General features: G+C 47.4%; 1 protein-coding gene across 4 annotated transcripts in view; it reads left to right on the top strand.

The window, feature by feature from the left end:
- PRUNE2 (prune homolog 2) overlaps positions 1–14689 on the top strand; it is an 81847-nt gene that overhangs the window by 32535 nt on the left and 34623 nt on the right. For all 4 annotated transcript variants that reach the window (XM_018558256.1, XM_018558257.1, XM_018558255.1 and 1 more), the window contains exon 5: positions 313–489. In XM_018558256.1, coding sequence (XP_018413758.1) covers positions 313–489 — 177 coding nt within the window. The remainder of the gene's footprint in view (positions 1–312; positions 490–14689) is intronic.

The raw sequence follows: 14689 nt of genomic DNA, 5'->3' as shown, positions 1-14689 counted from the left end.
ATTAATTCATGAGATGTGGAAGATACAAGGAAGTATATTTCTAGGTAAAAATATATGGTACAATCCCTAAGGTTTACAGGTTTATTTTGGGATTGTTCCTTAGCAAGGAAATGTTCCTGTAGCAAGGTGGGAAAATAGGCATGTTATTATCCCTTAGCATGCCCTCCACTATACCCAGTGGTATATATTACTTTGAGTTTCCAGATATGCAGCACTAAGTGTACTAATGAAGAACATTTTTCATTTTCCTAGATGACATTTACTAAATGATTGATTTCATACTAGTGCGTTGCATATACTAATTTCTTTCAGATGATCGACCGGCACTCGGGCACTCAGTGCCACAGAATTTTGAATCTATTGAAGAATACACAGCAGAGGAAGAGAGAGCTGATAACAAGCTATGGAGGACTGTCATCATCGGGGAGCAGGAACAAAGGATTAATATGAAAGTTATCGAACCTTACCAAAAAGTGATATCGCACGGAGGTATGGAATCTGCAAAGGACCACAGTCCCAAAAAAGCCAACAAAATGTTAATATAAAGATCATTACATGTAAAATGAAAAGTTTAAAAGTTATTCTGGGGGGTATTCATTTTATAGATGGCTATATACAGTATTTTTACAGCTGAACTTGACTCATTCCAGTAAAGAAGCCAGAAGCCAGAAATGAACTTTGGGATTCTGAGAGATTTCCAGAATCCGGTACCCATGTAATTTTTAGTAAACTGTCATACCATTAGTCTTGGAGTCCCACGGTATTTATTTCAACACATTTAGGGGCTTTATAAACACTCCCTTCAAATTGCAGACTGGGATAAGTCACAGTCACAAGGGAGTTTGATGGATGCTGGGGTAGAATCACCTCCTGCTTTATGAACGGCCTTCAGCAGTTAGTTATTGTAAAAAGCCTGTTCAAACTTCCTTGAGTCCATTCTCATCTCTACCTGCAATTTAAGCCCCAATGAAGGGGGTGTATTTACAGGTGAAACTCGAATAATTAGAATATTGTGCAAAGTTCATTTATTTCACTAATGCAACTTAATAGGTGAAACTAATATATGAGATAGACTCATTACATGCAAAGCAAGATAAATCAAGCCGTGATTTGTCATAATTGTGATGATTATGGCTTACAGCTCATGAAAACCCCAAGAACCCCAAATCCACAACCCAAAAAAGTAGATTATTACATGCAATCAATAAAACAAGGATTGTACATAGAACAATATCGGACCTCTGAAAAGTACAAGCATGCAGATGTACTCAGTACTTGGTTTGGGCCCCTTTTGCAGCACTTACTGCAATTACTTTTGCACGATATTCTAATTATTCGAGTTTCACCTGTATAACCCCTAAAATGCATTAACTTGTTACCTTGACATTTTTTGATAAAATAAATACTAATAGACTCCAAAACTATTATTGTGGCAATGTTTTTCCTTAACTATCTAAATACTATTCAAGTTGCTGTTTTAAGACTCTTTGGTGTTTAAGAGTTGCCTAACCAGATTCAGGTGTACGTTTATCGTGCGTTTGTGCGCCCCCCCTCCGTTGCCGCTGGCGATCCCCAGCTCCACTGTGCCAGACAAACTACAGTGTAGCCAAGCTGCGGTGTGGTGCGAAGTGGACGGTTGGGGGTTTTTTCCCTTTGCTTCACTTCGCCTGCAGTGTGTCACAGCCTTGAGAGGGAACAGGAGGGAAGTCTGTCTTAATGCCACCCTTCCCTCATGAGAGTGACAGTGGCAGTTTCAAGTCCCCTCACTGTACCTGTGTAGTGTGAGGGAAAGTTCAGTAAGGTCATGTGACCTTAGGGCTTGTTGTTGAAGTCTCACTCTCCCTCAGAAACAGGCCCACCAAATAAAGCTTGAAGGATGTCTGGGGAGTATGTTTTTGAGGCAGATGCAGTGAACATTGCACTCCACACATAACAGTCTGTAACACCATTTCGCCACCATGGTCCGCCGTTTATGATGCATTAATACCTGCTGCTAGTGTGTTTGCACACACACAGTGCTGATGCACCTATCTCGGGACAGCAGGCTTTTTTCATGGACGCCAAACATTCTAATTTCCAGCATGTGTCAGAGTGCCCACTTACATTGCTAGGCTCCATCAGAGTGCCCCTTTAGAATGTTTAACCCCATCACTGCCTCGCATTGTGGCTGCCTCTGGTAGTTTAATTCATGGTTTTGTACTGGTACATGCTGAACAAATCAGAACATGTAAATCCTGTTTTTTAGCAATTTTCTTAAATGTAGCGGTGAAATAACTGTTGCACTTTGCTATAGCGGTGTTTTGTAATATTGTTAATGGGTGGTTTGGCAGATTAAACTACGATCCTGTCAGGAGGATTGCAGATTATCACAAAGGATTTCATTGTGCAGCTCAGAATACATTCCCCACATTGCTTTCTCAACTGATCACTGAGATAACTTATCTCAGCCTTTCACAGCTGTTACGTGAGATAAGTTTTCTTTTCGCAGGTTATTAAACGGCCTCTGTGCAGCCGAGAAAAACAAAGAGATCTGCTGAGTAAAGTTAACTCGTGATAAAGCTAGTTTTATCACAGTTTATTAAACGTACACCTCAATGTGCTCCACAGCACAGACTCTACTCTGCTTTGTGAAATTCAGCTAACTTTAGCTCCAAGTTTAGGCCCAGTTTAAATGACGGTTGAAGCATTAGGGAGGGTGACCAGCAGTGTTTCACAGTGAATAAATATTCCTGATAGATGTAAAAGCAAGTTACATGGTGCTTTGATTTCAGTCATATGATTTAATTTGAGTTGTGGCACTGCGGTCCTGACATTATTCAAAGTGAACAAAATCTCTGTTGACATTGATCCTTACATACAGAGCTTTTGCAAGTCATGGAAATCAATGCATTCCGTTTAACTTTCGATCTTTACAAAGAGGGACACCTTGGAAGAGGGAGCAGCGGGCACCTCAGACTATGGTGAACGGTGGGTGTGATCATATTGGTTCGGTTTAAAAGGGTGTAGTCAATTGCTAATGACCATGTCATTGTATCAGAATGCAACTGCTCACTGATTCAGCACAGCCCCTCTTCCAAGTTTCCGCATAGTGCCATTCAACCCACTTACTGTGAGCCCATAGCATCACAGAAGATTGCTTTAGAATCACTAGAGATTTTTGTAGAATCACCAGAGCTTTCTATAGAATCACCAGAGATTTCTGTAGAAGCAACAGAGATTGCTATAGAGAGTGGCTCTGCATCATTACATGATGCTACTCTCTGCAACACCCAAGGCCTACCCACCACCAAAGGATGAAAGGGATGTAGACGACCTGTGAAATCACCCAACTGAACAAAGAGATCTGAATCAAAGGTTTGTATACAGTTTTTTTTTAAGGGAACTGAGATTCAATGACAAAAAAATATTCCTGTAAAATTGATATTCCAGTGGTTCTCACACAAAACAAGTATTTAATACAATAGTAACATATAATTAATAGCACAGAAAAACAATAACCACAGAGTCAAGTCTGTCAATAATTTTTGTGAAGTTTATGAGATCTTTTGGAGGGTGTGTTATGTAGAGGCACAAGGAATTTAGCCAGTTCCATTATCAACATCAGCTGCCTCCATATAAACCCATACACCATCTGAACTGTCCCCAAGGTGCTTTCATCTTCTCTACTTAGTAGATAATTCGCCCACTATTGCATGTTTTAATGTTTGACTTAAGACAGGCAGAACAGACCATAACATACCTACTTTGCAGCCTGAGGTGAATAGTGACAAGGGGCAGTGGGATCAAGCGGGGTGATGGGGGACAATGCTCAGGTTCACAGGACCCTAGGAATTGGGTCAAAATCTGGGACTGTGCTGCAGAATCCGGGAATGTTGCGAGGTATGCTAATGTTGGTTTTAGGTCATCGAACTAGGTTAAGTTTTATTAATTACATTGTATTCATTCACTATTGTGGCTCCAGAGAATACAATTTCACAATGCATGAATCACATGCCGCAGCATGTTTGCATACTTGGATTCATAAAACTATTTTCAGAAATATAACTCTACCAAACAATTAAAGGATGAGTTCTGTAAACATACAAATCCATACCTTTGGCCAATTCACCTGCTAGGCATTAACAATAAGAGGAGTGGCTGTGCAAAGAAAGAAACCAGGAGAGGTGATCACTATCGCTATGAGAATTTAAAGGAGTGCATGGATGACTTAACAGTGATTTCATGCTTGTGGTTTCTGTAGCCTTAGTCTCTAGTTTCACTCCTAGCTATACAATACATCTGCAAACTGAAGAGATGACATTTAAATCTGCACTGGAATGAAAGGATCACATTTGGTGCCCTAAATAGGGAGCCTTTATAGCTGCTGTTTCTCACAGAAGGTATACATTACAGTCAGTGAAAGAAACCGTTTAGATTTTTACCCTGGCTGTTTTTTATTAATTGCAGAATTTACACAGTAGATCTGCTTTATTATTTTAAAGCCTGATTCCTGCCAAAACTTATTTTTTGGGTAGTGCAGTGTAGAGCTTCTGTGTAATTTTTATTTCATTTTATGTGTTCCTATTAAAAAGATTTCCCCTCACTTCCTGTTCTTGTGACAGGGGGCCATTGAAACAGGAAGTGATGGGACATTGCTTCAGGGGAAACAGAGACTGGATCAGGCCACATGTTCAACTGCAGTAGACAAAAGTTTAGAACTTCTTTAATGAGTATATTACTGTCTGCGCTTTCCTGCCTGCTGACCCCAGTTCCATTTCTTGTCTGGGTGTTACTGAGTTTTCATAGGGACACAAAGTGAGGGGAGATCGCCCCAGTGCTGAAGGATGTCACCAGCACACCATTTAAGTGAAATCAACAAAAGTCAATTTATTAATGGAGTACAGTCATTCCAGTACAAGCACTTTCAGGGCCGCACAGGGTCCCCTTCATCAGGCTCGGAATGACCAACGGCGCCATCCGTGGTCACTACGAGCACCCACCAGGATTTCAAGGAACATCCTATACGGGTAAGGAGTGCAGCAAGATATCTATCTATTACTTATCTCCCCAGTGCTGTCACAGACAGCAATAAAAGCCAACCAGATGAAGGGACCCTTCCCCACCATATTATGTAAGTGTTGGCAAAGAGCTAAATACACTGGCTTAAAAGAGCATTAAATGTCTATACTGCCATTTTTCTAATTTTCTAGGCTCTAGGCTTCTAATCTGGGAACCACTGCCAGCCACTATAAAAACCTCTGGGTGTTTTTTTTGTTTCTTCACTGCAGTGAATGCAATACAGCTTATCCAAGGCTGTACATTGCATTGCATAGTAAAACCGGAAATGCACTGTATGCGTGACTTGAGGCGCATCGGCTGGGAACGCCGCTGAAGAAGCAAATTCTTGAAACCTTGACCAGACCCGGTTATACGTCAGATTCGTAGTTGATTTTCTAGACTGCACAAGCGTGTTGATCACAGTCTCAGAGCACCCTAGACGCAGTAGGCGGTCCCTCTCAACTGCCATGCCATCAGACACAGTCTGCCGGGAGCGGGATGAAGGAGCGGGCCCTGGGAGAGCAGGTCTTCCACCACAGGCAGGGGGAGAGGCGGCCCCTGCGCCAGTTGCCGAAGCAAGGGATACTACGGCCTCCTGGGCCAATCCGGAATGACCGCCAGCACCCAAACATGCTGTCTGGATAACCTCCTCAAAAACAGCAGGATCAAGGGGACTGGAGGGAAAGCATAAGCTGTCTGGAATGTCCATGTCGCCGTCAGTGCATCTGTTGCTACTGCCGTCCGGCAAGGGTGCCTGGAGTAGAACAACTCCAGTTTCCTGTTGGTTGGTGAGGCAAATAGATCCACCTCTGTTAGAAATGCCCATCTGGTGAGCCGCCGAAAGACACTCGGGAGAAGCGACCATTCGTTGTTGTCCAACGACACTCTCGACAGGAAATCCGCCTGGCAGTTCAGGACACCGGGTATGTACAGGGCCGACAAATGCAGAAGATTGACTTGCGCCCAATTTAGTATAGGTGCCACTTCCTCCAGGAGATTCCGACTCCTGGTACCCCCTTGCCTTTTCACATAGGCGACTGCGGTGGAGTTGTCCATCCTGAGGAGAACCGACCTGCCGCGGATCCGATCTTCGAACGCCATCAGAGCTTGAAAAGCTGCTCTCAGCTCCAGAACGTTGGAAACCATGCCCTTTGCGCAAAATGACCAACGACCCTGAGCCAGATGACCCAGACCGCTGGCACCCCAGCCGTGTTCGCTTGCATCCGTGGTAATCACCAGGAAATGAATCGGATGGAGGGAATGACATCGATGTAGGTTCACCCCCTCGAGCCACCATTCGAGACAAGACTTCATCGGGCGTGTAATTCGAATCCCCTGATTGAGATTCTCGGTTTGCCATTGCGTCAGGAACCCGAACTGAAAAGGGCGGCTGTTCCATTGGGCCCATCTCACCATGGGGATGGTGGACACCATGGTGCCCACCACGTGGAGACATTGCGAGGCAGAGAGGACATTCGCAGCCATTGCCAGTCGGATTCTGCCCTGGACAGATAGAATCTTCTCCGGTGGAAGCGTGACCACGCCAAGGTGCGTATCCACCCTTGCGCCCAGATAGACCAGATCTTGAGTGGGATCCAGATGGCTCTTTTCCCGGTTTATGATCCACCCGAACGTCTCGAAGGTGGAGAGCACTAAAGCTAGATGGGAAAGGAGTCCTTCTCGACTCTGATTCAGCAGGAGGACGTCGTCCAGGTACTAGAACACACGAATGCCTTTCCTGCATATGAAGGCGATCAGGGACAGGAGCACTTTTGTGAAGGCCCTTGGAGACGAGGTGAGACCGAAAGGTAAGCAAACAAACTGGTAGTGCATCTTGGCTACTGAGAACCGCAGGTATTTTTGAAAGACGGGATGGACCGGAACATGGAAATAGGCGTCTCTCAAGCCGATGGAAACCATCCAATCCTCCGGCTGTATTACCTTCAGGATCGTCTGCAAGGACTCCATCTTGAAATACTCCTTTTGCACATACCTGTTGAGGTAGGTTAGATTTATCACCGGCCTCCAGTCTCCTGACTTCTGCAGAACCAAGAAGAGAGTGGAATAGATGCCCGAAAAGCATGAAGACCTCCGAGCACGCCGCGATGAGCGGGAGAGTTCACGAGAAGATCTGGATGGACTGAGACAGCAGAAGAAAAAACTCAGAAAAAGGCCCAAAATTTAAAAGAAATTTTTTTTTTTTAACTTTTTTTTTTTTTAAACTAAAAGTTGGGAGCCGCCGCCTACTTTCTTTTAGAATGCTGGTCTTCTTGAGGGGTTGACTTTTCAAACGGCATGCTGAAAACACATACGAGTACCATTTAGGAACCACAAATGCTTAAAACCAGAAGGATCCCACTTCAGGGACAGAACATACCTGTAGTGCAGTATGAAGAGACAGTTGGGCAAGGCAGGCACACACAGAGTGGAAGCTCCAAGTAGCAGCAGCAGCAGCAGCAGCCAACTTGCAGCCAATCCCCGCCAGAGTGGAAGCTCTGCGCCGGCCAGACGCCGGCACTTCCGCCCATCCGTGGAGCGCACAGCGTCTCCTGTGCGTTCCACACACACACCGCCGCGATACTCCGTCGATCTGCCTTGCAGACGAAAGGCAGGTCTGTACCTGTACCTGTCACAGGCGCGGTCGTCCCGGATACCAGCAGCGGGATTACACAGCCCTAAGCCGTTGGAATGGGCACAGCGCAACAACACCCCAGGGTACAGATGGGATGGACAGCAAGAGTTTTACTCCCGCAGGTAGGCAAACGGCTCCATCCTGTAGAAAGAGGAAAAAAGAGGAACAGTGGGGATTCTGGGAAGCCCAAATTTATGAGTTACTATCCTGTTAGAGAGGAGGGGGATGGGATTAACCCATTGTGTGCTGACATGGAGCTGACAGGGAAAGAACAGTTGATCACTAATGATGATGTTATCTATGTGCTCTTTCCTCCAATCAGCAAATTACAGTTATTAGTTTTACAGTAAGATGTGTCAGATAATGAAAATCTTTGAGCAAACGACTAACTTCAACCCATTAGAGTTAGGTGTTGCAAGCAGTGGGACAATTCGTATTATTGCTTGCTTTGCAGGGAGGCATATGTTTAATTTCAACAGACACTGAAACTATTTTGTTAACAAAGACTCTTTTTCCCAATCTGCATACACATAAACAAATTCCTTGTTGTACCCCATAGTCCTCAACCAACGTACAAACCTGATCCATATTAAAGCATATTGTGTAGAATGGAAAATTGTGAATTACTGTATGTGTCAGGAACGTAGAACTAATGCCCATAGCATAAGGAGGGCTCGAGTTACTACACACACTATGGCACGCAGAAACGTGCATAGTGACAGACGAGCAGTAACTGCGCATGTGCAGCGTGCGCATAATCGCGTGCAACATGCACGTGTGCGCGCACACGTGCCCAGTGCACGAATTGGCGCCAATCGGCCTATTTAAACCCCGAGCAGCAACTGATAGTTGCTGGAAGATCTCAGCTGTACCTGTGTTCCTGTATCTGAATCCTGTGACTGACCCGGCTTGCTCCTGTTTCCTGCTGCCTGCCTTCTGACCTCGGCTTGGCTGACTATTCTCCTGCCTCCTGATTCGGCTCCGATCTGTCTGTTTGGTTCTGCCCCGGCTTCAACTGACCACGTCTACCATCCGGATTCTCCTGGCCTGCCAGCCATTGACCCAGTCCGCCTGAATCCTGCATCTGGCTTCCTGCATCCGGCTTCCTGCATCCTGCATCTGGCTGCCTGAATCCTGCATCTGGCATCCTGAATCTTGCATCTGGCTTCCTGCATCCGGCTTCCTGCATCCTGCATCTGGCTGCCTGAATCCTGCATCTGGCTTCCTGCATCCTTACCAGCAGGTGATCAGCATCCACAGGCACTGGTGTCTCTCTACGTCCGTGCGCTACCTGTGCCATCTCCAGGGGTGCTCTGACGAGAGTTACAAAAGGAGCCTCCCTCATCATTCAGACCATACCAGGTACGTGACAGTATCTTCCAGCCACGTATTGGTCTGAGAGGGAGTGTTCATGGAAGAACTTTGCCAGCAGATCTCTAACCTCACCCAGGTGGTGAAGGGTCTCCAAGATGGATACTTCCAGCTGGAAGGACGTCTGGAATCTTTGGTCCAAGCTACATCCGTCGCTCCTGCTCCACCACCAACCCCTGCTAGTCCTGTAGAAAGCTCAGCTTCAGCCATGGCATTTTCATCACCTGAGCCCAGGGTCCCTATACCTGATAAATTATCTGGAAACCGCAGCAAATTTCGTGCGTTCCACAACACATGTAAATTGTACTTTTTTCTACAACCACGCACATTCACCACTGAAACCACCAAGGTTGGCTTTATCATCTCTCTGTTGCAAGAAGAACCTCAGGCCTGGGCCCACCATCTTTTGGAACAAACAAGCCCTCTGTTAGACTCCACCTCGTTCTTTGATGCCATGGCCCTCTTGTATGATGACCCGCATCGGGCCTCCACGGCAGAAACTACGCTGACTTCTCTCCGCCAGGGTCGGCGGCCGGTTGAGGATTTTGTCACTGAATTTAAGCGCTGGAGTTCGGACACAAAGTGGAATGATGCAGCACTCCGTTGTCTGTTCCGTGCCAGCCTGTCCGACCCTCTCAAAGATAAACTCGCTCATGTAGGAGTTCCTGAGTCCCTAGAGGAACTCATAAGACTGTCTGTTCAAATTGACCGACGCCTCTAGGAAGCGTCGACAGGAAATGTTCTATCAATCTCGACCCGCCTGGATGCTTCCAAGAAGCTCTATGCCAAGTTTCACTCCACAACAAGCACCTGTGACCTCGGCCACAACTTCAGACTCCTCTGAACCCATGCAGTTGGGACTTCTTCGGGCCCCATTAACTTCTGAAGAAAGGGGGAGCCGTCGTCTGCTGAACCTGTGCCTCTATTGCGGGGAAGTCGGCCACTATGTACGAACCTGCCCAGCCAAGACCAGTAAGTGCCTGCCTACCTTTCTAAACACTGCTTCTACAACAGCCCAATCTTCATCTCATTTAGCTATCCCCATCTCTTTTCAGCTGCCATAGGGGGCCCTCCGAGTTCAAGCTATCGTTGATTCCGGGGCATGCAGTTGTTTTGTTGATCTCCAATTTGCCCTCCTGCATCATATTCCACTGCAAATTAAAGCTCGAGAACTGTTCATTCGCCTGGCGGATGGGTCCTCTATTAAATCTGGACCGGTCACCCATGAAACAATTCCTATTCCTGCTACCATTGAGCCTGGCCATCACAAAATACTTCTCCTGGATGTCATAGCTTCACCCATGTTTCCTGTTATCCTAGGCATGCCATGGTTATTGGCCCACAATCCACGAATCAACTGGACTTCGGGGGAGGTGGTATTACAATCTACCTACTGTGTACAAAATTGCCTGTTGCCAAGCTTGGAGCAGGATTTGTCCATCTGCCAACTTGATCAGAACACCGATCTACACTCTAAAGTACCACCTGCTTATCATGGCTTCCTCGATGTCTTCGATAAAAGAAAAGCTGATTGTCTACCCCCTCATCGAGCTTATGACTGCCCAATCGAACTTTTACCTGGGGCTTCCATTCCCTTTGGACGCATATACCTCCTTTCTGAACCCGAACTTGCCACCTTGAAAGAATACATTGATGAAAATTTGAAAAAGGGGTTCATTCGTCCATCAACTTCCCCTGCCGGGGCTGGAATTTGTTTTGTAAAAAAAAAAGGACAATTCGCTACGCCCATGCGTGGACTATAGGGAGCTGAATCATGTCACTATCAAAAATCGGTACCCGCTACCCCTGGAGCCCGAACTGTTCCAGCGACTCCGTTCGGCAACTATTTTTTCAAAACTGGACCTTCGAGGGGCATATAACCTTGTTCGCATGCGTACCGGTGACGAATGGAAGACTGCCTTTCGTACGTGTTTCGGGCATTATGAATACTTGGTGATGCCCTTCGGACTGTGTAATGCCCCCGCTACCTTTCAGTCTTTTGTGAATTATGTTTTTCGTGACTTCCTGGATTTATTTGTCATTGTTTACCTGGATGACATCCTTGTGTTCTCTCCCTCCTTGGAGCAGCATCGGGACCACGTTAGGTTGGTCCTCTCCAGGCTCCGGATGCATGGACTTTATGCCAAAACGGAATAAAAAAAAAGGACAATTCGCTACGCCCATGCGTGGACTATAGGGAGCTGAATCATGTCACTATCAAAAATCGGTACCCGCTACCCCTGGAGCCCGAACTGTTCCAGCGACTCCGTTCGGCAACTATTTTTTCAAAACTGGACCTTCGAGGGGCATATAACCTTGTTCGCATGCGTACCGGTGACGAATGGAAGACTGCCTTTCGTACGTGTTTCGGGCATTATGAATACTTGGTGATGCCCTTCGGACTGTGTAATGCCCCCGCTACCTTTCAGTCTTTTGTGAATTATGTTTTTCGTGACTTCCTGGATTTATTTGTCATTGTTTACCTGGATGACATCCTTGTGTTCTCTCCCTCCTTGGAGCAGCATCGGGACCACGTTAGGTTGGTCCTCTCCAGGCTCCGGATGCATGGACTTTATGCCAAAACGGAAAAGTGCGAATTTGAGCAACAGTCGATACAATTCCTGGGTCTAGTTATCTGCGCTGGGGGTATTGGCATGGACCCACAAAAAGTGTCGGCCATCCTTGACTGGCCCCCGCCTTCCGATAAAAAGGGGGTGCAGCGCTTTATTGGCTTTGTCAATTTTTACCGGAAGTTTATTAAGAACTTTTCCGGTATCATCGCTCCTATTACTCTCCTGACTAGGAATCAGGGACGCTTTCAATGGTCTGCAGGGGCGCAGGCCGCCTTCAGTGCACTCAAGACGCTGAGGGGTGCAGTTCACTCAAGACGCTGTTTACCACGGCTCCCATTCTTAAGCATCCGGATCCTGCACTGCCCTACTGTCTGGAGGTGGACGCTTCTGAGATTGCTGTCGGAGCGGTGTTGTCTCAACGCCTGGGTACCAAATCGCTCCTTCATCCTGTGGTGTTCTTCTCCAGACGGCTGAGCGATGCTGAGCGGAATTATGATGTGGGAGATCGTGAACTCTTGGCGATCAAGTTCGCGCTGGAGGAGTGGCGCTATTTATTGGAGGGGGCGGCACACCCAATCTTGATTTTTACTGACCATAAGAATCTGGAGTATTTGCGTTCAGCCAAGAGGTTGAGGCCTCGTCAAGCACGATGGGCTCTTTTTTTTCCCGTTTAAGGTTTCATATCACGTATAGGCCGGGCTCTAAGAACGTGAAACCTGATGCTCTTTCCCGCATGTTTTCTAATGTTCGCTCCTGTTCTCCTCCTGACACCATCCTGCATGCTGGTAATTTTTTGCTCTTTCAGACGGGCCTCGTTGCCCAGATCCGACATGCCTCCTCCACGGACCGGCCTTCTCCACATCTGGCTCTGCGGGAACGTGATGGACTTTTTTTTTCTACAAACCGGATATATGTCCCCCTGAGCCTACGTACAGCCGCCTTGGGTTCCTGCCATGATTCCCCATTGGCTGGTCACTTCTGGTGTCGAAAAACATTGGATCTGCTTCGACGGATGTTCTGGTGGCCCAATCTTGCGTTGGACTGCAAGAATTACGTGCGTGCATGTAAGGTGTGCATCCGTTCTAAGGGTCAGAAGGCAAAGGCCTGGGGTCTGTTGCGGCCCCTGCCAGTCCCTGGTAGGCCTTGGGACATGTTATCTATGGACTTTATTGTCGAGCTGCCGCCCTCGGAGGGGTTTACTGCCATTTTTGTTGTGGTTGTCCAAAATGGCGCATTGTGTTCCCTTGCGGAAGGTCCCGTCGGCTGCCGAGTTGGCCCGCACTTTTATCAAGGAAGTGGTGCGGCTCCATGGGATCCCTGGCCACATTGTCTCGGATAGAGGGGTGCAGTTCACCTCGAAATTTTGGAGGGCCCTTTGTGAAGCTTTGGGCATTGAACTGAGTTTTTCTTCTGCATACCACCCCGACACGAATGGGCAGACTGAGAGGACAAATCAAACTCTGGAACAGTTTCTTCGTTGCTTTTCTACATTCTCCCAGGATGATTGGCTGTCTTTGCTTCCGTTAGCCGAATTCTCGTATAACAATTCTCTGCATTCAGCTATCAACCAATCCCCATTTTTCGCTAACTATGGATTCCACCCTTCATTCCTTCCTGTCTTGCCTCCTGACTCTGCTTTGCCGGCAGTTCAACGTGATTTGGATTTTTTTTCGTTCCAATACCCTGTTGCTTCAGGGAGCAATGGCCAAAGCTCAGCGGGACAATAAGAGGTTGTATGATGTCGGCCGGAGAGGGGACTTGGACCTGAAGCCTGAGGACCTTGTGTGGTTATCTACCGTGAACCTGAAGTTGGCCTGTCCCTCGAAGAAGCTCGGACCTAAGTTTATTGGACCCTTTCTGGTGGAACGTAAAATCAATGCGGTTGCCTACCGCTTATCCTTGCCCGGCCAGTACCGGATCCATCTTGTATTCCATGTGTCGCTGCTCAAACCTGATGTACCGGATCTTTTTCCTGATCGGTCCTCGGTTCCTGCTGGACCTATTATGATTGACGGTGAGGAGGAGTACGAGGTGGAGTGCGTGTTGGACTGTAGACGTCGTCAGGGCAAGCTGCAGTTTTTGATTAAATGGAAGGGGTATGGCCCCGTTTTTTTTGGGGGGGGGGGGGCACTGTCAGGAACGTAGAACTAATGCCCATAGCATAAGGAGGGCTAGAGTTACTACACACACTATGGCACACAGAAACGTGCATTGTGACAGACGAGCAGTAACTGTGCGTGTGCAGCGTGCGCATAATCGCGTGCAACATGCACGTGTACATGCCCAGTGCACGAATTGGCGCCAATCGGCCTATTTAAACCCCAAGCAGCAACTGATAGTTGCTGGAAGTTCTCAGCTGTACCTGTACCTGTGTTCCTGTATCTGAATCCTGTGACTGACCCGGCTTGCTCCTGTTTCCTGCTGTCTGCTGCCTGCCTTCTGACCTCGGCTTATCTGACTATTCTCCTGCCTCCTGATTCGGCTCCGATCTGTCTGTTTGGTTCTGACCCGGCTTCAACTGACCACGTCTACCATCCGGATTCTCCTGGCCTGCCAGCCACTGACCCAGTCCGCCTGAATCCTGCATCTGGCTTCCTGCATCCGGCTTCCTGCATCCTGCATCTGGCTGCCTAAATCCTGCATCTGGCTGCCTGAATCCTGAATCCTGCATCTGGCTTCCTGCATCCTGCATCTGGCTGCCTGAATCCTGCATCCGGCTTCCTGCATCCTGCATCTGGCTGCCTGAATCCTGCATCTGGCTTCCTGCATCCGGCTTCCTGCATCCTGCATCCTGCATCTGGCTTCCTGAATCCTGCATCCGGCTTCCTGCATCCTGCATCTGGCTGCCTGAATCCTGCATCTGGCTTCCTGCATCTGGCTGCCTGAATCCTGCATCTGGCTTCCTGCATCCTTACCAGCAGGTGATCAGCATCCACAGGCACTGGTGTCTCTCTACGTCCGTGCGCTACCTGTGCCATCTCCAGGGGTGCTCTGACGAGAGTTACAAAAGGAGCCTCCCTCATCATTCAGACCATACCAGGTACGTGACAGTATGTCAAATAAGTGACATGAGTTG

Source organism: Nanorana parkeri, unplaced genomic scaffold (assembly GCF_000935625.1).
Source record: "Nanorana parkeri isolate BGI_ZX_2015 unplaced genomic scaffold, ASM93562v1 scaffold328, whole genome shotgun sequence".
Classification (NCBI taxonomy): Eukaryota; Metazoa; Chordata; class Amphibia; order Anura; family Dicroglossidae; genus Nanorana; species Nanorana parkeri.
This window is presented reverse-complemented; position numbering and strand designations above follow the sequence as displayed.